The sequence below is a fragment of the Manacus candei genome, unplaced genomic scaffold (genome assembly GCF_025592945.1).
Source record: "Manacus candei isolate 608988 ecotype Guabito, Panama unplaced genomic scaffold, ASM2559294v1 h1tg000171l, whole genome shotgun sequence".
In the NCBI taxonomy this organism is placed as follows: Eukaryota; Metazoa; Chordata; class Aves; order Passeriformes; family Pipridae; genus Manacus; species Manacus candei.
In genome coordinates, this window is record NW_026138219.1 from 586,257 (window position 1) to 612,475 (window position 26,219).

The 26,219-nt window shown below is 40.2% G+C and overlaps 1 protein-coding gene across 1 annotated transcript; it reads right to left on the reverse strand.

Moving 5' to 3' along the window:
- Positions 1-14,092: 14,092 nt before the first annotated feature.
- On the reverse strand, positions 14,093-23,872 carry PHAX (phosphorylated adaptor for RNA export). Its single transcript, XM_051773551.1, has 5 exons — positions 23,733-23,872; positions 20,929-21,548; positions 19,030-19,150; positions 17,293-17,376; positions 14,093-15,417 (listed from the first exon to the last, which is right to left on the reverse strand). The coding sequence occupies exons 1-5, from the start codon at positions 23,826-23,828 to the stop codon at positions 15,148-15,150; spliced, it is 1,191 nt and encodes a 396-aa protein (XP_051629511.1). The 5' UTR covers positions 23,829-23,872; the 3' UTR covers positions 14,093-15,147.
- Between the last annotated feature and the right edge of the window lie 2,347 nt (positions 23,873-26,219).

Here is a 26,219-nt window from a genome sequence, read left to right on the forward strand (position 1 = left end):
TCACTGACTGAGACATTTTTAAACAAAAGGCTTCCAACACTCACCATTTAACAGCAAAGGTTTCCTTTGTACGGTGATCTAAATAAAATTCTAGGATCTGGAGAAGTTTGTGGGAAATTAGCATAGATTCAGTAATCCCTAGTAGACTAGCCATTTTTAGTGTTGGCAGCTTTGTATTGCTAAAATAGATCTTTAATATATATATAATTTTTCTATAATAAGTATATAGAATACAATAATATATAACATGTATATAATTTTAATATTTTACATATATAATAATTTTTATTTGTAACATATTTACTTTTAGAGTGGATGAGAATCTATATATGTGTCTGTACTCTGAGGGTTACCTCAGCGATTCAAATACTCTCCTAAAGAAGAAATGGCAAATATTTTAACTTGATGTTATCTCATTTATGAGAAAACACTGTTTCCATTTGGGTAATATCTCCTAAAGAAGAGGAGTTAGAGTACATGCTTCAATGTGTGCTTTCAAGAAACAAAACAAAGTAACAAAAAAAAAAAAAAACAAAAGTTTTTCTGTAACAGCAGCAGTTACAGAATGGCTGTTCCTCTCAGCAACATTTCATGCTAAACAAGTGAAACATCTCTCAGTGTTTTCATGATGTCAGAGCACAAAAAAAGTTTGAATATAAATGGCACCCTACTAGGGCCAGATTCAAAGTCCAATTAAGTTTACACTTTAATACTGAGAAAGGTCCATTTCAGGAGATTCCCTTTCTTTCTGTGTTATCTCATATATATCATAAATGCTACATTATGCAATTCTGGCAAGATTAACAAAAATGTTAATTTTCTCTGCTTTTGTAGGGCTGACTGGAGACTATTTCTGGGGAAAAAGCAGCCTAGGATATGGTGTCTTATTTTACTTTACCCCTGAGATCTTGCCACGGCCGGAGGAGGGACCACGGCAGTGTCTGCAGCTGTTTAGAAAGACAGAAAAATCTGCAGGCTCCTCACATGAACAGATGGGATCATAGTAATACTCCTCCCTGGTTTCTGGCTTCAATAATGTGAAAATGGTGCCAGTTAGATAACTGTAAGTGCTGCATGGTCCATGTGCTTCTAATTGCTGCTCTGTGTAGTAATAATTCATGTATGACTACACTGCACTTAATAGGTTCCCTCATGCATAACTCGAAGCCTTGACCAAAAAAATGCTTTTCAAATATTAAATTACCAGGATCCAAACAGAGCTATCAATATTGTTGAAATAAATGAATATTTGAAATGGAAATGAACAAATAAATAAAACCCCCCCAAAACTGCAATTTTTTAAAAACTACTGTTAGGATACAATGGAAACTGTTTTTCATTCACGATGAACCTTTTGAACAGAAAAATTTTTTAGAAGGGTATGTTTAGTGTTCTGTGGGTTATCTTTCTCCAGGAGAAGACAAAACAGGATGAATAAACATATTTTGGGTGCGGATGCACTGTATGTACCTGTGAGAGGCTGAAAGGTTGTGGAGAACAGGGGCAGGAGAAGCAGAGTAGGAAAAAGAGAAGCAGACAAAAACCATCACAAGACCCTCACTGCACTGGTTTTCCTTATCTAAATCATCACTCTTCAGTTTGCCTTGCTTAGACAGATCCTAAGCCACACAGGGATGCACAGTTTAAAGGAATGCACACATGGGGTGGGAGGTTTATTTCTCTGAGAATAGTTCAGGGAATTATCTACCTGCTCTACTGAGCTACCCACAGGGGAGGTGCAGTGATATGGCTGTTAGTTGTAGCTGAAGTCGCTTCCCACAGTGATTGCAAAACCCCAAAAGACAGAGAAAGAAACTGACAGAAAGTTGAAGGCAGAGGAGAAGCAGGAACTCATAATTACACAGATATGATTAAGCTCACTTTAAAGAAGACTGTGCAAAACTGGAAAAGTTTCATTTCTGCAGAACAGGCTGCAAACCAGACCACAAATACAGAATCTCCTTGCTGAGATTCCAGTTGTTAGCACAGATGGCTTATGCATATGCAGAAGTATTAGTTTTTGATAAAAAAACTTTTTGACAGGAAATTACAGAAATATTAACCCTACTAGTACATGAGACGGCTTTGCTGTAGCTGGTGACAGGACAACGCCGACTGACTTTGTAAGTGCATGGTTAGTGAATACCTCAACTGTCGTCAACTTCTGTGACTTCGTAATTAGTTCCATGAGACTGTGGCTTTGTTTTCAAAGACTAATTATATGGATTTGTCTGATCAATCAAAACTCAACGTTTTAGTTAATAGATTCTTTTCCCCTTAGAGTCAGAGAGAAAAAACCAAAACATACCCATTGTGTGAGTCAGTGCAAAATTAAACATCTTAGAAAAAATTAAACACTTGCCCTAAATCTAAACTGGAGAGAAAATGAAACACTTGTCCCAAGTCTAAACTAGCATCTGACAGGTAATAGCAGGCACAGTGAGTTTCCCAGATTCTCTAAGTTGAGGTGAGTGCTTATTTAGGTGATGAGCTCCATGTCCCCTAATGTAAGGGGTAAAAATCTGGGGTCTCCATAAGGCCCTAGTTGCCCCACTATGGCCAGCCCGTATCCCAGACCTGCCTGGAGAAGGTTGGCCTTCCATCCCAACTGCTCTTTTTGGGGTACAAACACTATAAAAATATTTTTGCAGAATAATTATTTGATAATCAGTGATAACAATCTCCATGGGTTGCTGGAAATGAGGCACTTACACACCAAAAAACCACTAAATTGTTTTCTAGAGGAAGGTTAGAAACCTCCCAGACCCTAGGCCCTCCAGATACCTGTAAGAACACTGCATGTGAATAAACCACACTGTTCCTAGACTAGATGTGTATAAATCACACCACTTCCAGACTAGAGTAGGGGAGGAAGAGAATGAGAGGGCTCTGCCCTGTGGGGCTGCATCAGCACTCCAAAACCCCAATAGCAGGTTGTTACCTTTGAAATTACCTGGAACATCATTATAAACATTCTTCTTGTGGGTGCCAGCAGAAAGTAAGAGGGCAGCCCCCCAGTGCATAGGGTTTTAGTGGGGACATTGGTGTTTTGAGGTGCTGATGCAGCCCCACAGTTCAGGAGAACTGGGGGGGTTCTCTTACCAGCAATGTCTTTCTGATGAACCACATGCATCTCTTAGTTTGCATGGGTATGTACAGGACAAATGATTTTGGAAAGAAGGATCCATAGTAGGATGCAGAGATTTATTGAACAGGTCCTCAGTGCTTCAGCAAGAGTGATCTGACCCGATAACTTTCATTAATAACTGCCTTTCATAGAATAATTTGGCTCATAAAATAACACTTGAAGTTTCCCCACATCCCTGCAGGAACACCCTAAAGTTAACCACAGAAAATTAATAGTTACTTGTTTCCATTTAGCTTCAGGGACTGAAATCATGTTTTGTTCTTGCCTCTGTCATTCAGTAAGCAAGTTCTCTGAAAAATCAGCTTGCTACCCCAGCATGGATGAGGAATTAAGGTGAAATAAACCAAGGATCAACAATACAAATCTGATCTTCCAGCTTGAGGGCCACAATTCCTGTGGTGGGCATGGGAGGGGAAGAGATCTTCATGCATTTCTGCTCCCGGTGGTCTGCGGACCGCTCCCAGTATCTAGAGAGAGTTAGATAGAGCTGATATGTCTTGAAAGAGCTGTTGGCTCTGGATGGGATTTCCAAGGTAATGGCTCTCTGTGACCTCAGTTTTGTTCCCAGGAGAAGCAGCCTATCTACCAGCTGCTAAATAAACAAAGGACTGACTAAATACAGGATTATTTGTTCTGTAACGAGAATCCCTTTTTTTTTAATTATTTTTTTTATCTGCAATTGTTTTCAAGGAGCCCTATATCTGTGCTTGTAGATTTATGCTCCTACATTTTATTTCATTTTGTTTTTCTTTCAAATAAGGCTCTGAATGTAAGACTGTCATGATACCTGTGTGTGTTTCATTAGAAATTTGGACCTCGGCTGTTACAAAGGGTAGGCACCCTTTGTACTAATTTCCCCAAATCAGTTTAATTCTTACACTGAGTACACTGAGTATACATGTGATGCTTGGTCACTACAGTGCTTCTTGCTTAATCATTAGAAATTACATTTAAAATCACATCATCTTTAGAAATTTCTCTAAGCAGGACAGAGAGGGAATCAGTGTTTTTAAGTCACACCTTTGTAAATTTCAGGTCTTCTGTTAATTTTGTACTGGGCCATATTTGTACTTGCACTGTTGTAAAATTATTTTACAATGATATGTAATATTATTTTACGCTGATCATTGGCTGCCTTGCACATGAAGAATTTTTGGAATCCTAAAGGTTAGTTTAAGAGATTTGCATATTAATTCCAAACAGCATCTCACAAAGGGTCAAATTCCACTCGGGGTAGATGACTGCTCATCCATGCCAACTGGCATGTCCCAGCAGAGGACAGGTTTCACAAAAGGCTCTTATTTGATTCTGCACCCATTTGCAAAAGTAAATACTTTATACTTCTCTTGAGGCATTATTGAAGTGGCAGCCAATGTTAACTGCTGGAAAGGGTACTGAAAACCAACTTGAGTTAATATTCTTCCTGATTAAAAAAATTAGTATTGGCAGAGAGAAACCTTATCTCATGAATAAAAGGTTCTATGCCTTGTAGTAACCTGTGGGTGGGAAAAACAATTTTTTATAACAAAGCTTTTTAAAGGATTGTACTTCTTATAGGTTCTTATAAAGAAAGTAGCACAACACAAATAAGCTAATTGCTGAGATACTGATACGCTGGCTGCAAAAAAAAAAAAACTACAGTGCTTTCTATAACTACATTTGCAAACTCCAAGAATCTGTTCATCTTCCAGCCTTCTCAAAGGCTCAAATAGTTACTCTGCTGGTTTCAAAAGTTCAAAGACATCTGAATAATTATTTCAGGCTTTGTGCCAAAAATTGCTTGAGCATCTTGCAGAGATGAGTTAGTTCTGAAAATATGCAATAGTGAATTTGAAAGATATCCTCTTCAAAGTTCTGGGTTAGAGACCTAAAGCAACAAAATCTGTTGCTTTCTTCCCTGCCTTTCTTTTCAGGTTGTAAGTAATTTTTCTCGCCTGTGATTTCCCCTGAATATACAATGGCAAAATACCACCTTCTCTTCTGTAGATCAATATCTAAGAATATTATTCTAGAAAAATATGGTGTATAGGAACAACCAAGAAAGAATCAGGAAGTAATTTATTTTTTTATTCAGCCTGCATGAAAAAATTCATGCTTCACTTTGAATCAACTTCCAAGCACTAGAAAAAGACTATTCTAAACACAGACACCTTAACAATCTAATTAATAATTACCTTTATTTATTCATTGATTGAATCATTAGTTAATTTTAAATCTTTAAATGTGAAAGAACAATTTGCATTCTTTAGGACAGAAAACTCATTATTCCTTCCTCCTGCCCTGGTAGTTCTTGCATAATTACCTGACTAAGATTTTAAGGTGAAAAAATACAGCTCTACAGCCAGACACCATAAAACTCTTCGAGGAAGCAGCTCAGAAACATGAAAGTGCTAACGTGTTATCTTTTTCATTATTATTATTATTATTCCCAAAGCTAAATACTGTTGGTCTCTGATAAACACGTTTGATCTGCAGAAACATTCTCACAGCCTTTTGAGAAAAAGTAATTTCCATGCTTTTCCTTCTCTAGGAAGTGCGTGGGGCAGGAGTGACACTTAGAGGAGGGGAGAGATGACACATCTTGTTAACATTTTTTAAAATTATTTATATATATATATATATATATATATATATATATATATATATATACTCAAAATTTTCATTTTTCTGTCCATGATGAGCCAAGGGTATGATGAGTGCCCCTATTTGGAATTTCAGTGAGCCCCAAGCAGCACTTTAGGATAGGGCTTACTGAGTTTGGCTCCAGGTCCTGCTGATAACACCTCCTTAGCTATTTTCAGACAACAGAGTTTAGTTTCATCCATTACTTTTCCTCAGGAGAAGCCTGTCTTTCCAACACACACCAAATCCAGCTTTCCTCCTAGGATTTGAAACATTTAAAATAGCCCTGGGGGCCTACATTCTGCAGATGAAGTCTGATAACCCTTAGAGACAACTGGGGCAAACACTTCGCAGTACTTGTATAGGGAAAAGGAACTGTGGACAACCAGCAGTGCTACAGGAATAGCATGAATATTCTGGAGAGAGTCATAGGAATGAAGGAGTGCAGGAACAGTCATACCAGCAGCTCAGGCAACCTACAAGTGAAGTTTTCTCACATATTGCTCTTAAAGCCCTCTTCCCCTTCCATGAGTAGCTGTGAAATATCTCAAATACAATTACTCTTCCCACCACAACTCCATGTATAAAAAGAGTCACCCACTGGGTTATGCAAAAAAACCCAACTAAAAAAAACCCAAACCCCAACTTTTTCTGAAAATACCTTTCTCAAACAGCCTCAGTGCAACTTCACAAATGCCAACAACACTTTGAACTCTAAAATTCAAATGAACAGGAACAGAAAGCATAGAAGTATTGTTTACTTGTCCAATTTTGTTTCCAGGAAAATGTTTTTCTCTTGAATTGATAAATAAATGAAAGCTGTAGCATAGCCTTGTTTCCTGTGTTTCGACCTAATGCATACACAGCAATGAACATCTTTCTCAGGCCACTTGTACATATTCCCTTGCAAACTCTGCCCTGCAGATTATAGGTAGTTTACAGGCTTTTAAAAGAGGTTCATTAAATCATACTACGTTGTGTTCTCAGTTAAAAGGCCAAAAGTTTTACACATTGAACTGTTAACATCTACCTTTACCTTGACCTGGTAGATCAAGGCACTTGTATCTACTTTTAGTAATTTTTGGGAATCTATGAACCACAGCAAACGTGTGCCAGTTTGAAAGTCACATGTAGTTACATATTCAGAGAAGAATATTCTGATTTTGCCCATTTAAACTAATTTCCTCACAAAAATAAAACATCTTAATTATTTCATTACTTTTTTACTTAACTAATTTTTACAGAGATGGTTTAGCAGTATTATCAATTCCAGTTCAAGGCTGGAAGGCTTAAGTTTTGTTACATAAAATTCGCAGCTCTGAAAAGCTCCAGAAAGGCCCCTCTTCCCTCCCCTGCCCTCCCCTCCCCTTCTCTGCCCTCCCCTTCATTCCCAAACCCTTTTAAGGGCTTGCTGCAAGAACCTATTGATTTCAATCTTCGATATTCCTTGGGCAGGGAGTTTGATTTCTTAGATATCAGCAGAGTGATATACTAATTACATAAACAACCTCTTTTATGTCTGCTTTAATCTCATCTGTTTAACTCATATAACTGTTAAGGTGAGCTCACTCTTTTAGAATTACTTTACAGCTTGTCTCTCTCTCTCGCACACACACACACACACACACACACACACACACACACACACACACACACACACGCTCCTCTATTCTCTGTGGGGTTGCTGTACAGAGAAAATTGCAGCAGGCCTCCATCTCCCTTCCACATATGAAATCACTACCCTGCTAAAGATTCTTGTACCTGGAGGCTTCTGGAAAAAAAGTAAACAAAACTGGACTAGGGAGGAAGGAAGGGAGATAAGAAAGGAAGTGGTTGCCAAGAGGCCAGGCTCCTTGGCATACTGCTTATCCCATAAATGCACTTGGACATATCTGCAGGAAACTTCTGGCGGGGGTCACTGCCAGGGCTGGGTGCTGAGCAGGGAGCATTCTTGAGAGCTAAGGTAGACTGAAAGGGCAGAGGGAGTAACCCAAGAAAACATCATCTCTTTAGATACCTACCTATGAAGGACAGGGAATCCTAAAGCCCCTTCTTTTCCTCCTTGCTTGACACCCTGATGTCTTCATACCTCTCTCTGAAAACTGCAACAATGATTACATTTTACAGCTGTAGTGCTACAGTATTCACCTGCTCTACACTTTTTTTGCTAAATTGGGGCACGCAAGCCTTTTGAGAGGTGCTGAAGATGTTCCTGCACAGAAACTAATCCTGAATGCATTTTCTTGGGGAACATCTGGATAATGTAAGAAACTGAGCAGTTTGCAGAAAACAGCTCAGAGGAATAACATTAAAAATAAAAGCCAAATAAAAACAGACAAGAGAACGTGCTACATGTTCTCAGAGCATGGAAATAAACTCACTTAGCATTAGTGCAATGATGCATTGGCTCATTCTTCAGTAGAAAAGGTTGTATCAACTACAAATTTTTATCCACTGTGACAGGAGTTCTTCAGGGAGCAACAACAAGGTGACAGATGTATTTTATATATTTTCCTAAGTAAATATAAATGCAACCTTTTTATCTTTGAGACTACTAAGGGAAAAAATAACACTGTTTGGAGATCAGTATTTCTGTGTACACAAAACTAAAGAGATATTAATTATGTAGAAATAAATATTCAAAGCCCTTATTTGTTTCCATGCCAATTTGTTACATCTATTAATAAGTAAGTACAGCTTAGAAAAGAGCTTCTGTCCATTGGATTTAGTAGAGTTAGTCCTCTACAAAACAGGATATGAAGATATAGCAACTTGGAATAAGCCACATTTTTCAAGGGAGTGACCTAAAATAAAACTTTAGTATATCATATTTTCAAAGACAATAATAAAGTATCTTTTTATATTACAATAGACAAAGTTATTTGTATCATGTAAGGCAAAAGTCAGAGAGGCATCAAGATATTAGAAACACTTTCTGGAAAACTTATACTCAAACCCTTGCAAAATTAAAGAATTATTTTCTTTACATTTCCCCTCAAGCATGACAATTTGGTATTTATGCAATGAGGAGCTGGCAAGAGAATTGCAAGACAAAATTGACTGACTCCTCCTCTCAGATGTACATATCAGGTTTGGGTTGAAGCTCTACAGGGACAGAATTTGGATGGCTGGAACCATCTGTGTCAGCTGTGAAGTTTATTTATTTTATTTATTTTACACCTTTGTTTACATCAGCTTAGATCTTCAGCACACTTTTCCTGATGGCTCATGAGAATCTTTCTGCACTTGTCTCCTTTTCTTTTAAAAGGTGTCAGGGACTGTAGATAACAAATTCTTCCTTCAGATAATCTTAGTTCACTGTGGTAGTCCTGGAAATAATTTATGACTACTAGAGAAGTTAAGAGTGGTTTATTCATATATTAGTAAGGCAGAGAAATAGGAGTACTGCTTTAAAAAGTTAAAAAACTAAAAAAGAAGGTAAGATTGATCACAATAGTATCTTCATAAGAACGAGAGAAAAACAAATAGGGTCAATTCCAGCACATGTAGGAGGAATAGAAGACAGCCACAAGGACTTTACAAAAAGATAATATAGGATTGGGCTGCCTACCTATCTCCTGCACATCTACATGAACATTCTGATTTTCCACCAAAATCTTGAGTCCAGAATATTTTTGGGTTTTCTATTCATCATCAAGGATAGCAGGTCAACATTAAGGCAAGTTGTGTGGTGGTATTTGTTTTTTTTTTTTGGGGGGGGGGTATTTTTTTTAATTAAGAAAAAAAAAAAAATTATCTGTGAATAAAATAGTGTGCTGGTTTAAAGGTAAACCAGTAGGGGAAATGAACTCAACTCAAAAGAGAGATTATAAGTCAGAATAACAATGTAATAAAATAATACAATAAGTACGATTATACAGACAAACAAGTGGTTTTAACCCACAAAACACAAATGTATAACCCAGCACCCTGGGGCATGAACAGAGTGGTGTTCGTTGGGCCCCCCCTGGAGTCCAAAGTAAGGGGAGAGGGGAAAAAACCTGCTGGTGGGAGAGCTGCTGCAGTCTGGTCAAAAGTGGTGGTTGCAGTCCAGTCGAGAGTGGTGATCTGCAGTCTGGTTGAGAGCGGTGATCTGCAGTCTTCCTCTGGATTCCACACGTGGTTAAAAAGGTCTCAAGACTCCAGGATTACATATCTTCCAGTTCAGGCAGGAATGCTCAGTCCTTCCCTCAAAGTGGGGGGCTCTCTTAATGGGTATGAGGACAAGAGCAACTCCGATCTCGCAGGTCTTTTAGCACCTAGTTTATAGCCTGAGGAGTCAGGCTCTGTGTGCAGATGGTGTAAATGGTTCATTGATAACAGTTTCTGGGAAATGGCATGGAAGGCTAGAGAATACACAGTTTTGGGTTACACCCATCCAGTGATGAACTGGTCTCAGCTGTCCTAACTAGGACAAATAGTCCACACAACAGCTTAGTACAATCTTGTATGTCATTTAAACATTACATACTGTTCTGTTGCAGGTTGTTTGTAAGAAGAAAAAACAGTTGCCCAACATCTGGAACAGCTGACAACCACAGTTGCCCAACATCTAGAAACATGGGAACGTGCTAAGATATCATTAATTAAAATTTCCCAAGGCTTTTCTTTTGTCTCCATGGCAAGGTCTCTCCTGGTGCTCCAGGAAGGAATGGTCTTCTGTGTTTCAGAGACCCAGTATGTATTTCACCCAGTTCGGAATAAAGACATTCCAGTGGTTGAAAGCTGTCAGTGCAAAACTCATTAGTGGTAACAAAATAGCAAGTGTAAAATATGTACAATTATTTGGAAAAAACCCCAATAAAAACACCTAATGGAACAAATGAAAAACCCAAGTGGCAAACTAAAAAAAGTGCAACTTCTGCAGAAAAATGAGAATATTTTTCAAAGGGATGACATTTTAAACCATTCTGGTATTCTGGTATTCTGAACAGTAACAAGTTTTCAAGGGAAAAGAAATGAAACATTTTTTTTTCTGAGGAAAATTTTCATGGCAAGAAAAAATTTTCTGTACTTATTTAACAGTACAAAAATGTTGTGTTGCTTTTTTTTCTTTAAGGAACTTTAAATAATAAAAATATTAGTAAAATACTACTACTACTACTAATAATAATAATTAATAAAACAACCTAAAGGGTAGTAACTAGAATAGCTAACTTGTGTGTAAGTCTCCTGCTACAACTTCAGATACTAATTTCTCATTTTTGTCAGTATATAGGTCAAGATGTTCGTGATTCTGGAAATGTATTTTGCTGGGCCCTATCGAACCTATCACAGCTGAGTGTTGCTCCCACAGTTCTCAAAAAGTGGCATCTCTCACTACTGCAAATAGACAGATGAGAAATCTTCAAATATGTCCTTTCTAAACACTGAAGTACCACAGTGGTTCTGAAACTACTAACGTTCTGAAATCTTTTGAGGTGCTGCTGACCAATAAGAGTCGGACACCAAGCAAGTTTGTGTTCACAGGAGTAATGAATTCTTTTCTGTACATTGAAATAAAGAGCTTTTGATGGACTCTTCTGAACTGTAGGATGGCCCAAGCTGAGGGGATAAGTAATAAGGGTTGTCATACTGAAGTTTCACGACAGATAAAAACAGCTTTTAAAAAACTCAGTATTTTCTTTATTATCCAGTCTACTCCTTACACCTTTATTCTAACAAAATACAAGGAATTTGACTTCTCTATAACAGGAATTGTCATAATTAATGCAATCATCTCCTTTTTTTACCACCTTGCACTGGGTCATTCCATGCTTGCTTGAGAATTTTGACAAAAGCAGTTAATTTTAATAAGCCTGGAAGACATAAAAACATCTTAATGAGATCATCTTATTTGGAAGGGGAAGGAAAATCTGTAATACTGCAGTTATACTTCAAATAATGCTTTGAAGATCCACAGTAAAACTAAATCATTAATAAATTATTTTTTGTGGCGATACAAAAAAAAAAATCACTGTTTTCTCATCTGAATTCTGGGCACCAGACTTTCAGCTCCAGCTGAAAGACTGCTGACACAGGCCCCAAATTCTGTCATGGTGTGGGCACTGCAGCTGCATCCCAGAGAGGAGGGCAAGGGTCTTTGCCAGGATGGAGAGGGGAGCACCAGCCCTTAATTAAGCTTTTTAATACCAAAGAAATGGAAATCGCTGGTGAAAACAGGAATGAAGAATTTAGCTGCTCATCATTTTGAACTGGCTTACTTTTAAAAGGACTCTGCTGAAAGCCAGATAAAGAAAAAACACCAGATAAGCAAAGGTTGGTCAGACACTGAAAGGAAACTGAATCACAGAATATGCTGAGTTAGGAGGAACCCACAAGGATCATCGAGTCCAACACTTAGCTCTGCACAGGACCATCCCCAAGAGTAACACCAAATGCTCCTTGAGCTCTGTCAACCTTGGTGCTGTGACCACTGCCCTGGGGAGCCTGTTCAGAGCCCAACCAGCCTGTGGGGGAAGAACCTTTTCCTGATATCCAACCTAACCCTCCACTGACACAACATCAGGTCATTCCTTCGGGTCCTGTCCCTGGTCCCCACAGAGCAGAGATCAGTGCCTGCCCCTCCTCTTCCCCTTGTGAGGAAGTTGTAACTGCAGTGAGGTCTCCTCTCAGTCTCCTCCAGCCGAACATGCCAAGTGCTCTTAGCCACTCCTCATAAGGCGTCCCCTCCAGACCCTTCCCATCCTCACTGTCCCTCCTTTGGACCCTCCCTAATAGCTTAATGTCTGCATCATCTTCCTTTTGCTAAAGAGAACACTTCACATATTGTTTCGCTACCCCTTACCTGGGGAATCAACATTAAAAGTACTAGCATTAAAAAAATATACAGTGCAAATTACATAACAATAAAAAATTTGCTTAAACCAACATTAAAATTTGCTGATTCTATCCAGAAAAAGGTTAATACATCCCCACGCAGTTCCCTAAACCAATATAAAATCGTGCAGTCCTAAAGCAATTAAACAGTACAATGAGTTATCATTTAGTACTCTGACGATTATAGATTTGTCAGGAAAATTCATGAACAAATACAAAACTTTGTTATTTCAGCAAGAGCAACTTCTACCAGTGAAGATATGCTGCTCATCTGATGAGTAACTTTAAAAATTAGGAGCTCTGGTATGTGAACAGAAAAAAGCAGAAAATTCAAAATTCTAATTAAATTAGTAAAGCAGGTAATGGAATGTGCTGTATGTGTAAGAACTCCTTCTTCAAATGCTGCAATCCTTTAAATATCCACTCTTGACAGTACTGAATTGTTCCCTATGATAACTTCATTATTTGTTTTAGTGCTATGCTTTCCTTCTGAAATCCAGGGACTCCAGGTGAACAAAACCGATGTGCAGAAATTGGGGTTTGTCTTAGTGTAACAAGATTATAACTCAGAAATTAAGAAACTTCAGGTGGAAGTGTGGAAAAGAACAGCTTTTTATCAACAAAATCTGAATAAACGACAAATAGTGCAATCAAAACTTTGAGAAGAAACAAAACAAAGTCCCAATTCCCCAGATGGTGTGGGAAAAGAAACCCGCGGCAACCTTGGGCAGGGGAGGGAAGGGAAGGTTTGGGAAGAGAAGGTTTGGGAAGGGAAAGTTTGGGAAGGTTTAGGAAAGGAAGGGAAGGTTTGGGAAGGGAAGGTTTGGGAAGGGAAGGTTTGGGAAGGGAAGGTTTGGGAAGGGAAGGTTTGGGAAGGAAAGGTTTGGGAAGGGAAGGTTTGGGAAGGAAAGGTTTGGGAAGGGAAGGTTTGGGAAGGTTTGGGAAGGGAAGGTTTGGGAACGGGGGAGGCAGGACTGTCCCGGCAGTTCAAAGGCTGCTCGCAGCCACGTGTGCTCGCAGCCCGATGGCTTCACAGCCAGCAGTGAAAGGCTCCTTTTTCCCACAGGCAGTCCCGAAGGCAGAATACCTCACTCTGAGATGGGTCGGTCTCTCTCTCTCAGTCGTTCTCCGTGAGGAAAAAAAAATCTTCTTCTCAAGAAAAGGGGGTGGCTGAAACTGCCCCCTCCCCCCCGGCCCCCTCTGTCCGGTCGGCTGACAAAACCAGAAAACCTCTGGCCAAAAAAAACCTCCCCAGCCATGCCCCGGCAACTGCTCTTCCAAGGAACCTCCCCCTTCCTCCAACTCCCGTGAGGAGTGCGGCTTCGCTCCGTCCCACCTCCTCCTTGGAAGAAACAGATGGGGGGAGAGAGCAGGGGTGTGTGGGGGGGGAAAACGGGACCTCAGGAAAAAAAATTCCAACATCTCTTTTTAAACCTATGACAGGGTTGAAAGTGAATTAATTCAGTAATCTTTCAGAAATGTTTCTTACTGGAAAATAGCATCTAGTCACGAAAAACCCACAATTTATTAGTGACAAAGAATTTTAAACATCATAAATATCAGTGTTGCACATGTTTGGCTATATTAAAAACAACATTCAACAATAAAAATTGTCTTCAAATAAACTTACAACCTACACAAGAGTCTTCTAAATCAAGTAAAAAAAAATCCCCTTTTGTATTGTTTTTTTAAGAGTCTCCATCAAAAAACATCAAATCTTCTGAAAGCTGCACATTATCTTACAGCACATGGGAGAAGGACAGGAACAAGAACTGCAAGGTAAAGGGTTTGTATCTGCATGTGCAGTGTACAGACCCTTGGGGGGAACACAATGCAGTAAAATCTCACTACTCAGAAAGCATTCAGTTAGATTTGTCCTCAAACAAAAAGATCCATATGAGTTGCATGTCTCATCATGGAAAACGTTTAGACAAAATGAGTAGGAAGCTGAAGCCACTATTAAAATGCAAAGGATAAAACTGCTGTAGAAATCTAAAACATACGTTGCTCAATATTGCTTATTTACAAGGTTGTTATTCAAAGGTCACTGACCACTGAAATTAAGTGTATTTCTCAAACCAATCTGTTTTACAGGTCTTAATCCTATAAATACTGTTTCTGTCAACACACTGCCACATTAAGACTATATGATATTTTATATCCAGATTAACTTCATAATTAGTGTTTTTCTGTTCAACTGCAGTGAGTAGCTTTGCTCACTTATTCACTTTTGTTAGATTCAGCAAATTAAATGTGAAGTATTTGGTTAAAACACAGCCTTAATTCCTTAACCTAACGTGACTAAAAAAAATTTCCAAAAGAACAAACATGGTGATGCAGGGCTGTTATCTAGGAAAATCTTAACAGTTTCTGAGGACTCAGCAAACAAAGACTAGGACAATTAAAATCTTTCATGCTGTTAAATTTAGCTAAGAATCATATCCTGCTCTTCAGCATCAAATATTTCCCATGTTTCTGCAGCTTATGAAAACATGGGATTATAAGAAAGGCTTATTTAATATGTTTGATAGAGACACTGTTATCAAGAACTTTAGCAACTAGAAGATCTCCAAATCATGAGCGTTATCAATTTCAATAATATCTTCAGATTCCATCTTTGCTTCATGATGCCCCTCCTGCAGATCATCCAGGGAAGCCAGAGCCTCATTTGTATCACTAGCAAAAGTCTCACGAGATGCATCATCATATTCCTGTAGGTTAAGCCCTTTAATGGCTTTCTTCATCTTCTTCCCTAAAACTTGGATTCTCCTCTTCTTGGCAGCTTTTTTGTTTTCATACTCCTTTTGGTTTTCCAGATAGAATATTTCCTTGAGAGAAAAAAAAAAGGCAAACAAAAAAAAGTTTGGCACATTCATTTGACTAGTATTTCCTAAATGTAAATTAAAAAGAAAAATTTATTACAAATACTGGTCAATATCTAACTAAGCTACATGCTTGTCCGAGTTAGAACAGCTGGGACCAGTTCATCACTGGATGGGTGTAGCCCAGGACTGTGTATTCTATGGCCTTCCATGCCATTTCCCAGAAACTGTTGTCAGTAGAGGTCTGTGAGATAGGAAGATGTTCCTGTCCTCATACCCTTTTATGGAATTCCCCGCTCTGAGGGAAGGACTGAGCATTCCTGCCTGAACTGGAGGATATACAAACTTGGAGTTTTGGAACCTTTTTACCACTCGTGGAATCCAGAGGAAGACTGCAGCTCAGTGCTCTCAACCAGACTGCAGCTCATCACCCTCAATTGGACTGCAATCACCACTTTTGACCAGACTGCAACAGCTCTCCCACCAGCAGGTTTTTTCCCCTCTCCCTTTACTTTGGACTCGGGGGGGGAGGGCAAGAAACACCACTTTGTTCATGCCCCAGGGTGCTGGGTTATACATTTGGGTTTTGTGGGCTAAAACCAAATTGCTTGTCTGTATAATCATACTTATTGTATTATTTTATTACATTGTTATTCTGACTTATAATCTCTCTTTTGAGTTGAGTTCATTTCCCCTGCTGGTTAACTTTTAAACCAGCACAATGCTTTATTTATAGAAGAAGTATGAGAATAGACTGCACTTAGGTAAAATTCTCCATAAATAATTTTATTACATAACTTCTCAGCAGTCTGAGAGTATACGTATCGGTAAGTTTTCATTTTGAATTTTGCTGGTGGTACAAAACTGGGAGGAATGGGTGGTAGACCAGGGGGTTGTGCTGCCATATAGAGGGACCTGTAAAGAAAATACGACCAAAGATTCTAAGACAACCAGAGAAAACTTTCCTCCACAATTGAAATTTGAGTCCACGTCTCATGATCTTTACTCTCAACAATTTATGAACCGCATCAATCCTCTTTTTTTTGGAATAAAGTGATCAAATTTGCAACTTTTTAACTTTTTGTGACCACTGCAAGCGATGAAAGGATGGTGGGTACTTTTTTCCCCGTTTTTTTTCCTCCAAACATAAACCAGACAATCACAATGTATGTTGACTTATTTCCCAATTCCAAATACAAGATGCTAGGATGGTTTATAGAGCGATCAGCTGCAGCCACCTACAAGCAAAATAAATGAGTCTTTCTTCTAAAAAAACTTCATATGAAAGTGGCAAATGCCATGAAAAAACCCTAGAAGTTCTCCCAATTCAATGAATAAAATACTATCTCAGTCTATTTCATACCCTAAAAGGAAAGACAGTAATATTTACAAGATTACATAACTTATTTGGTGAGCACCACAAATGAGGCCAATGAGCAGTTCAGACCATTATCTGATTTAATGAGAAATACTGTCTAATGCCACAGTTAGAGCTAAATAGGAAAAAAATACTCTATTAAGAGAACTCCATTCAAACCACACACAATGAAACAGAGCTCCAAAGGGAGAAACAAAACATGAATAATATTGCTCTAAGGTATATCCAGATTAAGGAAAATCCAACGTTTATCTCTTCAGTCTCATCTTTCTCAGCAGGTTTTTGTGACTGGCAGCCTGTAAAAGTGAGCTCTCCCTGCCCAGTGTGAATGGCAATTCAACAATTTTTAGGTGGGTCTTTTTTTTGACTGCATTTTGAATGTGAAAGGCTAGTTTATTTGGAATATAGAGTTAAATTTGCTAGAGACAGTTTCAATAATAACATTTCTAGTTGAAAAAAGTCCCCAACTTTGGACAATTCCTTTGCATTCTTGACATTTTTACCTTGATTTGTTCTTCTTTGATGCTAGGTGTGTTCTTCAGCAGGTTTAAATAAACACCCCCAGGTGTTCTTCTCCTGGTTCCATTCTTAACAGGTGAGAGGAAATTAGAAACAGTAAGATTAGTACTAAGTGTTGACAAAAATAGCTTCTAGGGCAACACTTAATACTGTATTCAGACAGAATAAAGCAAATTTAAATTCTGATATTTTAGAATGAGAACTACATAAAAATAGCCCTGTCTGTGTCTTATTTGTGACTGAACTAGTCATGAGAAAGACAAAATATGGACAGGTAAACTCTGAAGTTACAAAAAAATTCCTTTAGGATGTAATGCCAAACTGCTGAACTCCAACCTAAATCTGATTTTGGTAGTAAAGAAACAAAATGAGAGTAATATTCTCACTATTTGCAACAAGGTGTACACACTAGGTTAAATATTCAGAGCATTCCTAACACACAAGCCCAGTAAAAAGTGAAAAGTTAATTTAATAAAATTATGTTGATCTCAAGTTTTTTAATAATTGTGCTCAGCAATGCGACATCTTATCTGCACGTCCAAAGGATTCTGCATTTCTGCCTAAGGCATATGAAACACAACACGTACTTCAAAATTTCTCCCCACCACATATTAGTTCCAAGCAGCTTTTCAGTGTTACAACACTGCAGTGTGCAATGTGCTGTAATAAATCACGGAATGGGCTCAGCTTCGAAACCTCTGTAAATTATAAGTGCTAATTATCATACTGTTATTCAATTACAATTTTTTAGTATAAAGTTGAACCTTTATTCCAGTAAAACCTGGATGATACTGTGTAAAATGTGATACTTTTCTGCTAAATAACAATGCAAAAAACAATCTAAAAATTCTAAGAACAGAGAAGGTCAATTTTTAAGTAGCTTCTTGAAACACCAGATGCCACCTCCTTTTATCATCTGCATTTCATGATGTCTCTTATGAATCTGCCTTTCGAAGAGTGTACTCTGATCTGCATCCAAAGGAACCTGTGCCACCAGGAGCTATGTCCTTTCATCTTCTCTGTAAACACTTATTAACAAGTACTTTACTCTTTCAAGACAACAGAATAGCTTCTAATACAATTTGATGGGTGGAATTTGTTGCCTTTTTTTTTCAGGGGAGGAGGTGATGGTATTTTTCAATTTGTTTAGTTTTTTTTTGTGTGTCCCTACTCATTTTTCCCCTCTTCTCTACTTCCAGTGACAGAACTTAAAAGCTGTGAATTGTAAACAAGTGTCTGAAAGTATTTACTAGTTCTCACCCCCTTTTTTCCTTCTTTGCTTCTGCACTGAAGCTCATTATTTAACGAGAACAAAAACACACCAAGAAATTGATAACCTAACCACTGAGTACAGAATTTTCTACCATGATTTGTAACAGCAATCAGTACTCAGCGTATCAATACTGTTGAACAGGCCAATAGTTCTCTGATAAAGCCAACAGTTTCCATTCCAGAGAGGGAACTTCAAATCAGATACCATTCTTGGCAAAAAAACTGTGTGATTTCCAGGTTCACTCACCTTATTTTTTACTCAAAACCTGCTGTACATTTACATTAGTGTTTATTGAGGGAGTTTCATGGCAAGGGAAGGCCATAAAATTCTGGGAGAGGTTCTCCCAGCGTGAGAGAGCTACAACAGCATTGTGTAAATGTTCTACAAGTCAAGAGTTCTGTCACCCTCCTTGCCCTCTGGCAAACCCCAAAAGTGACATTTTTCTTACCACTATGAACAGTCCACCATTTTGCTCCACTTCAGCTGTTTCCATAAGCAGCTCAATCGCTTTTCTCTTCCCAATTATTTTCACCACTCGAGCAATTAAGTCTTTCTTTGGCTCACAAAGTCTGAACAGAGTGGGGAAAAAAAAAGGCACATTTATTGTCAGGATATTTTCTTAGTAAAAACTGACTGTGGAACTTCCATAATGAATAATTCACTCTGTGGGACATAAAAATGCGCTCAAGAGTCTGTACATTCAAATGTGTTTCAGTGGTTTATTGAATCAGATATGATTGAATCAGATATTGAATCAGAATACTGAGCTTCTGAAGGATTTTTTCCCTAAAGCATGCATTTTTAAAATTTGTTTCAATGGAAATACATTGAGTGATTATTCTTCTACTGATGCATGAAACAGTAAACCAAATATGAAACTGCAAAAACATGTACAAACCTCTGAAATTAAAGTATAAAAGTATGTTGTGCATTTAAGAGTTAAAATTAACTTTTATAGTTAAATCAAGAACTGGAGAAAACAGGAAGTGTAAATTTCCCCTGTATCATGTGCCATTCAGACAAGCCTACATAACAATCAGTCTGTTGACTGATCTATAACCTATAAAAAGCAAATAAGAAAAAAATTACACTGTAACTTCAACACTAGTGATACAATGCCATTGCTACAAACAGTTAAAAAAAAAGAGCTTTCTGTTCTATTTCAACAAATCTCAATACAGCAAAGAGGAGCTTATTACAAGAGATATGCTCAAAGTTTCCAAATTAATAAATGAGAATCTAACAAGAACTGTAAACAGCATTAATAATTGTCTAATTGCTGTAGGAATGGCAGTTGCTGAAATAAGTAGCACATGTATGAAGACAACAATGGTTTGAAACCATTTAAAATCCAGGTTTTATTTAAATGTCATGCTAACTGTCAGTAAATCTTCCAAGTCTTGTTCCCTATTTAACTTATGTTTTTTCCCTTGCACCACTGAAAAAAGATCGTGGCAGTTCAACTCAATCTAACCAAGAGTGACCTGCAGCAATGGGCCCTCCCTCACACCATCAATCCACTGCTGTCAGGAAATGGTGCAGCAAATTGGTTCAGGAAACAAATCTGTTTACAAGTTAACTCTTCCAAAAAAAAAAAACAAAACCAATAAGCTTTTGGACAGATAATTTTTCTGAGTCAGCTCAGTGTACAATAACCAAATAGCAGGATTGTGAAAAGGACTGGATGGTGGTAAGTGTGCTCATGGCTGGAGCTTGGTGACCATAAATTAGCATAGAACTGCAGAAAGAGGCCAGGACTCATTTCAGTGCTGGTGCCTGACACTGGTGTAGCCCTTGGTTACAACAGCAGCAAAAGGTTTTTTCAGACAAATATATTCTATGAAGAGAACCTGTGTATTTCAGAAGCCGTGTTTTCTAAAACACTGCAGTTTATCTCAGATTCAAAGGTTTAAATCTACAGATTTAAAGGTTTATAACTTAGACAGATTTTCATGGTGACTACAGCACGTTTGCACTGGTGGCCAACTCCAAACAAGCATCTTTGCTCATGGGGTATTTCCTAAAAAAAACACTACTAAATCTGTATAACAAGAAGGAGTATTTTTCCTTGCTATTGTCCTCAAATAACAGACTGTTTTCGTGGATCTTTAAAAAAATATATAAAAATTAAAATAAATAGACATTATTAACTGGATGTTTTTACAAGATACCAGCCACAGTGCTGCATTTTTATCCCAGTATTTGGAAATACACATAAGGCACTTTTGTAATCTGACGTAATATAGGACATCTTACAGATTTACCAGTAAGGCAGCTTTTCCTCACTCTTCTTTTCCATCAACTACCAATACTTAGGGAAGTGAAGACACACTGCTATCAAACTCACCGATAAGCAATTTCATCTGCCACTTTTTCCTCTGAATCTTCTTCTGTTATCTCATACCTTCCTTTGTATTTCATTTCTTGCCTTTCACCCAGTCTATCTTTCATGGGGCGCTTCCTTTTGAGAAAGCCTTGCCCGTTTTCCCCTTCTGCTGGCAATGTCTTCTTGTCATCATGCATGTATTGATCCAGCTCCTTATCCAAAGTCTCTGCCTCCTTTTGCTGAGCTTCCTTCATCAGCTTTTTAGCCAACAGGTAGTTGTAAGTCTCAGACTGCCTGCTCCTGTCAATGCTGCCCTCCATGCCTAGAATCCCAAGCTCAGTGGCTACCGCATCTTGATTCTGTTCCTGGAGCACTGCACCCCAGATGTTGTTGACCTTCTTGCCATGCAGCGCAGTTTGTTTTTGGTGGCTCTGGCTGAGCTGGAAGGGCTCGGGTTTGGCAGGAGGGAAGTTGAAGCACTTCTGTCGCTTCCGTTTCCACAGGCAGCTGTCATCGTCAGAGTCAGAGCAGCTCTCCTCACTGGAATCCACACTCTTGGTTGTCCGATAGGGAACACTCGGTGCACTGGATGAGATGCTGCTCTGGAATGGCCTGCATGGATCACTGCCATCATGTGATTTCTGAAATTTAAAAACCAAATGTCCATTAGTTTAACCATTTGTGTAAATCAGAAAAGGTTTGATTAGCTAAAAAAACCTGAATTCTGACTCCTGTGGCTGTGCAGTCCTCTGTGAGCATCTGTTGGACCACAGCTGACAGGAGCATCCTACGGAACTCCTGCATTTTGAGTGCATGGATATCAATATGAAAGAAAGCACGGCTGACACAGAAACACATGCCAGGAGTCGCTAATCTGCTTAGTGCAAACTTTGCTGAATGAAAATTATTATGAGACTGGAAAAGTCATGAATATTCTCAAACTGGACAAAGACACAATGTGCACAGCAGCTCTAAGAAAGAGTAAAATATCAAAACACCACAGCAACCTACCAGAAGTTTAACAGCATAGAAGTTAATATTCTCTCTGGAGTCTCAAGGGAGAAGACCAAAAAATCCCAAAACTAAATCCAAAACACTGGGAATTTTTTTGTGAATTTAACTGTGTACTGTGATCCTGGTTCCATCAGGACAGCATATATCCAGCTGGGGACAGCAGTACCTTCCAGAACCACAGGTTTTTTCTCCTTTAAACCAACAATACACTGTAGTTTAATTATGGCTTATTAATTAGGACACCCCCCAAAAAAAACCCATTCTATTGATACACTATATTCAAGAAATGCTGTTTTCTCACAGATAAACTAAATCATGAAAGCTAAACCTGCTGCAATTGGTACAATTTGCAAAAACACCATGGGTAACATAACCCTGAATTCTTATTCCCCACTGTTGGAACTTTAGGCCATGCTTTCTGTGCTAAAAATTTTCCTTATACATAATTCCAGCTATTCTCTAACTAATTTCCCATCATAAAGTTATATGCTGTCCTACGTTCTCTAAAAGAATAAGATCTCTTCCTTCATTTTCAGGTGAAATGAAAATTCCTTAACCTTACTGCTTTTGTCAACATTATGGCACCATTTCTTCTTCCTCCTATTATCAAACAGAAAACAGAAGTATTCAACTTATTTTATCATGTTATGGAACAGAAACCTTTAACTTCAAACGTAATGCAAAAATCCTTAACACCACAAGAAATCAAAAAAACCCTCTAACACTTCTGTAGCAACTTTTTTTGTGCTTCAGATCTCAGAAGTATATTGCAAATAAAACAACTGAAGAAAATAAAGTTCCTTATACATACAGTGTCACACAGTGAACTGTCTTACTTTGAAATCTTTCCCTGCCCACACACCACCACAAATATCTCATACTTTCTGAACAATATTTCTCATATCCTCACAGAATCACAAAATGGTTTGGGTTGGAAAATATCTTAAAGACCAGCTTGTTCCAAAATCCCTGCCATGGGCAGGGACACCTTCCACTAGCCCAGGTTGCTCCAAGCTCCGTCCAACCTAGCATTGGACACTTCCAGGGATGGGGCAGCCACAGCTTCTCTTGGCAACCTGTGCCAGGGCCTCACCACCCCCACAGGCAAGAACTTCTTCCTAATATATCATCTAAACCTACACTCTGTCAACGTGAAGCCATTCCCCCTTGTCTTGCTACTCCATGTTCTTGTAAACAGTCTCTCTCCATCTTTCTTGTAGCCCCTTCAGGCACTATAAAGCCGTAATTAGGTCACCCCATAGCCTTCTGTTTTCCAGGCCGAACAACCCCAGTTCTCCCATACTTTCCTCACAGCAGAGCTGCTCCATCCCTCTGATCACCTTAGTGCCTCCTCTAGACTGTCTCCAGCAGCTCCATGTCCCTCCTGCGCTGGGGACCCCCCGAGTTAGATGCAGCGATCCACGTGGGGAGCAGACAACGTGAAAACGACGGGAGACATCAGGAAGGCGAAGGAATCCCTTCCACTACCTCTATTTGGAGTCAGAAGGATGCCAGAGGTCTACTGGGCCCAGGGATGCGGCGCTCAGGGCTCTCATGCGTGTCCACAGCGGCTCGTCCCCATTGTCCCCATTGTCCTCGCGTCCGCCGTCCAGCGCCTTCCCGGCAACGCACCGGCCGCCCCAGCCTGTTCCCGGCCCAGCAAAAGCGCTCCCAGCCGGGAAAACCCCCGTCCCTACCCGGCCTCCGCGGCCTCCCCATATGGCAGGCCCCGTCCCGGTTTTTCCCCGCCCGGCGCATCCCGGAGCGGCGCTCCCGCAGTCCTCCCGCGGCCGCCGCTCTGCCGCGCTCACCTGCCCGGGGGAGCCGGCGCCGGGCATGTCCGAGTCCGAGCCGGACAGCTCTCCGTCCTCCACGTCGCCGTCCATGCACCGCGGCTCCAGCGCCATGTCCCGGCGGAAGGGCAGAGCGCAGCATCGGGGCGGACCTGACGTCCATCCGGGGCGGGGATGCTCCGAGTGTTTGTTATCCCGTCTCGGGCCGTTCTGCTGTTTTGCGCTAGGTCTGCTCGTGTGGGACCGGCTAGCGTGGATGGAAGCCCTAGCCAACGGCTCGTGTGGCCCCGGGTTCCTCGGCACGAGTGTTGCGAAACGTGGGATATATATTAAGGTTGTCTTAAGTCAGGGTGTTCTTTCATGTGAGTTCTTTATATGCTTTCAAAGCCTGATCAGCAAGAAAGGACACCTCAATATGGTACACGCAGCAGCTGCATCCCTTAGTCACAGAATCACAGAATACGACGAGTTGGAAGGGACCCACAAGGATCATCGAGACCAGACCCTAGCCCTGCATAGGACCATCCCCAAAAGTCACACCATGTGCCCGAGAGTATCATCCAAACGATTATTGAGCTCTGTCAGCCTTGGTGCTGTGACCACTGCCCCGGGGAGCCTGTTCAGTGCCCAACCAGGCTGTTGAGGGAAGAACCTTTTTCCAACCTAACCCTCCACTGACACAACTTCAGGCCATTCCCTCGGGTCCTGTCCCTGGTCACCACAGAGAAAAGATCAGTGCCTGCCCCTCCTCTTCCCCTTGTGGGGAAGCTGGAACTGCAATGAGGTCTCCCCTCAGTCTCCTCCAGCTGAACACACTAAATGATCTCAGCTGCTCCTCACACAGCTTCCCCTTAAGGCCCTTCCCCATCTTCATTGCCCTCCTTTAGACACTTGCTAATGGCTTAATATCTTTCTTATATTGTGGTGCCCATAACTGCCCCAGTATTGCAGGTGAGGCCATCCCAGGTTAGAGCAGAGCAGGACAATCCCCTTCCTAGCCCAGCCAGCGATGCTTTGCCTGATGCCCCCCAGGACACGGTTGTTTCTCCTGGCTGCCAGGGCACTGCTGACTCAGACATCCAGGAACCAACAAGCTTCCATGCAGTTGAACTGCCACCATTAAGTTGGAGATAGGTTGGGTGACAGCCTTTCCAAGCACATGAGGAGGTTTGAAAGGCGAACGCTCACATGTAGAACAAATATGTGAGAACATAAAGTACTAGAGAAGATAATGATCAAAACCAATTTTTGCAGGAAATCTTGAGAATTTCTCTCATGGCCACTAAAGAGCTGGTTTCCTAGATGACAGAATGCATAACATTACTTTTAAAATACCAGAAAAAATAGCCCTCTGTAAACAACAGCATCACCAACCAGAGTTGCAGTTCCCCTGAGATTAATCTCCTACTTGCCTTCTTAAAATCAATTGCATGCCAATTTTTAAAGAACAACATAATTCAGATTTTCTACAGTCAGAGGAGAAAAAGTCCTGATCACCTGTAAATCAAGTGGAACAAAGCACAATCCTACTTTCTGCAAACTGTAGCTGCTGTCTATATTACTGCAATCTCATGTGACTGGAGCCTCTTCAATGCAGGACCAGATAAGGCTCAAAAGATGAGGCTTATAAGGCTCAAAAGATGGATCAAAAGATCCAGCTCTGATTGCAGAAAATTTACTCTATGACATTGCAGTTTTACTGAGTTTGTAGCTAATACTTTTCATATCTATGACAACAAAATGTGCAGTATTATTTAAACCAAGTTGATTAAATTTTGGGTTGAATAAATTGTGGGAAATTACTCCTCCCCTGCTCCAGTGGGTGGTTCCATACTTCTTGCAGCAATAAGTGACTTTGGGATTCCTCGAGACAATCCCTGTTTACAGCCCATTGTTTACCATTTACTGGCTGCGTAGACAGTGTGCACAGATTTCAGAAAATGTAACCTAATGTTATAGATTAGAAATTCAGGGGAATTTTTCTTCCCCTGCCCCACTCCAAGGGAAAACGGAGTGAGCAAGGGGGGAAGGGAGGTCATTAGCCTCACAAAAGATGTACCCTGGCTCTGCTGATGGTCCACTTAGAGAGACTGGAGAGAAAGGGAGGGGCTGGCTCTGTTCTGAGGGGGGTGTGGCAGACGGCGTTGTGGGCTCTCGGGGGGGAGACAGCAGAGCGCTCTGGCCAGGACAGAGACGGGGACTGCTTTCAGGCATTTCTAGAGGAAAGCCTGGGAGCCGGCTCTCTTTTCCTGGCTCTTTCGTCCTGGTGAGACCTGACCACCGGCCCTGCGCCACCAGTGTCTCGTGACTCCCGCCGGGACCGACGAGTCGTTTCTTCTTCTTTTCATCGGAGAGGTCTGTGCTTGCTGGGAGAGCCTTGGAACACTACCATCTGGGAACAGTGAGTCCTCTTGGGGGGGTGAACTTTTTTTCTTACCCCTTCCTTCCACTGAGGAAAGGGGCCCCCCCTTTCCTTCTCGGCTCTCCCGCAGCCCAGGACCGCTC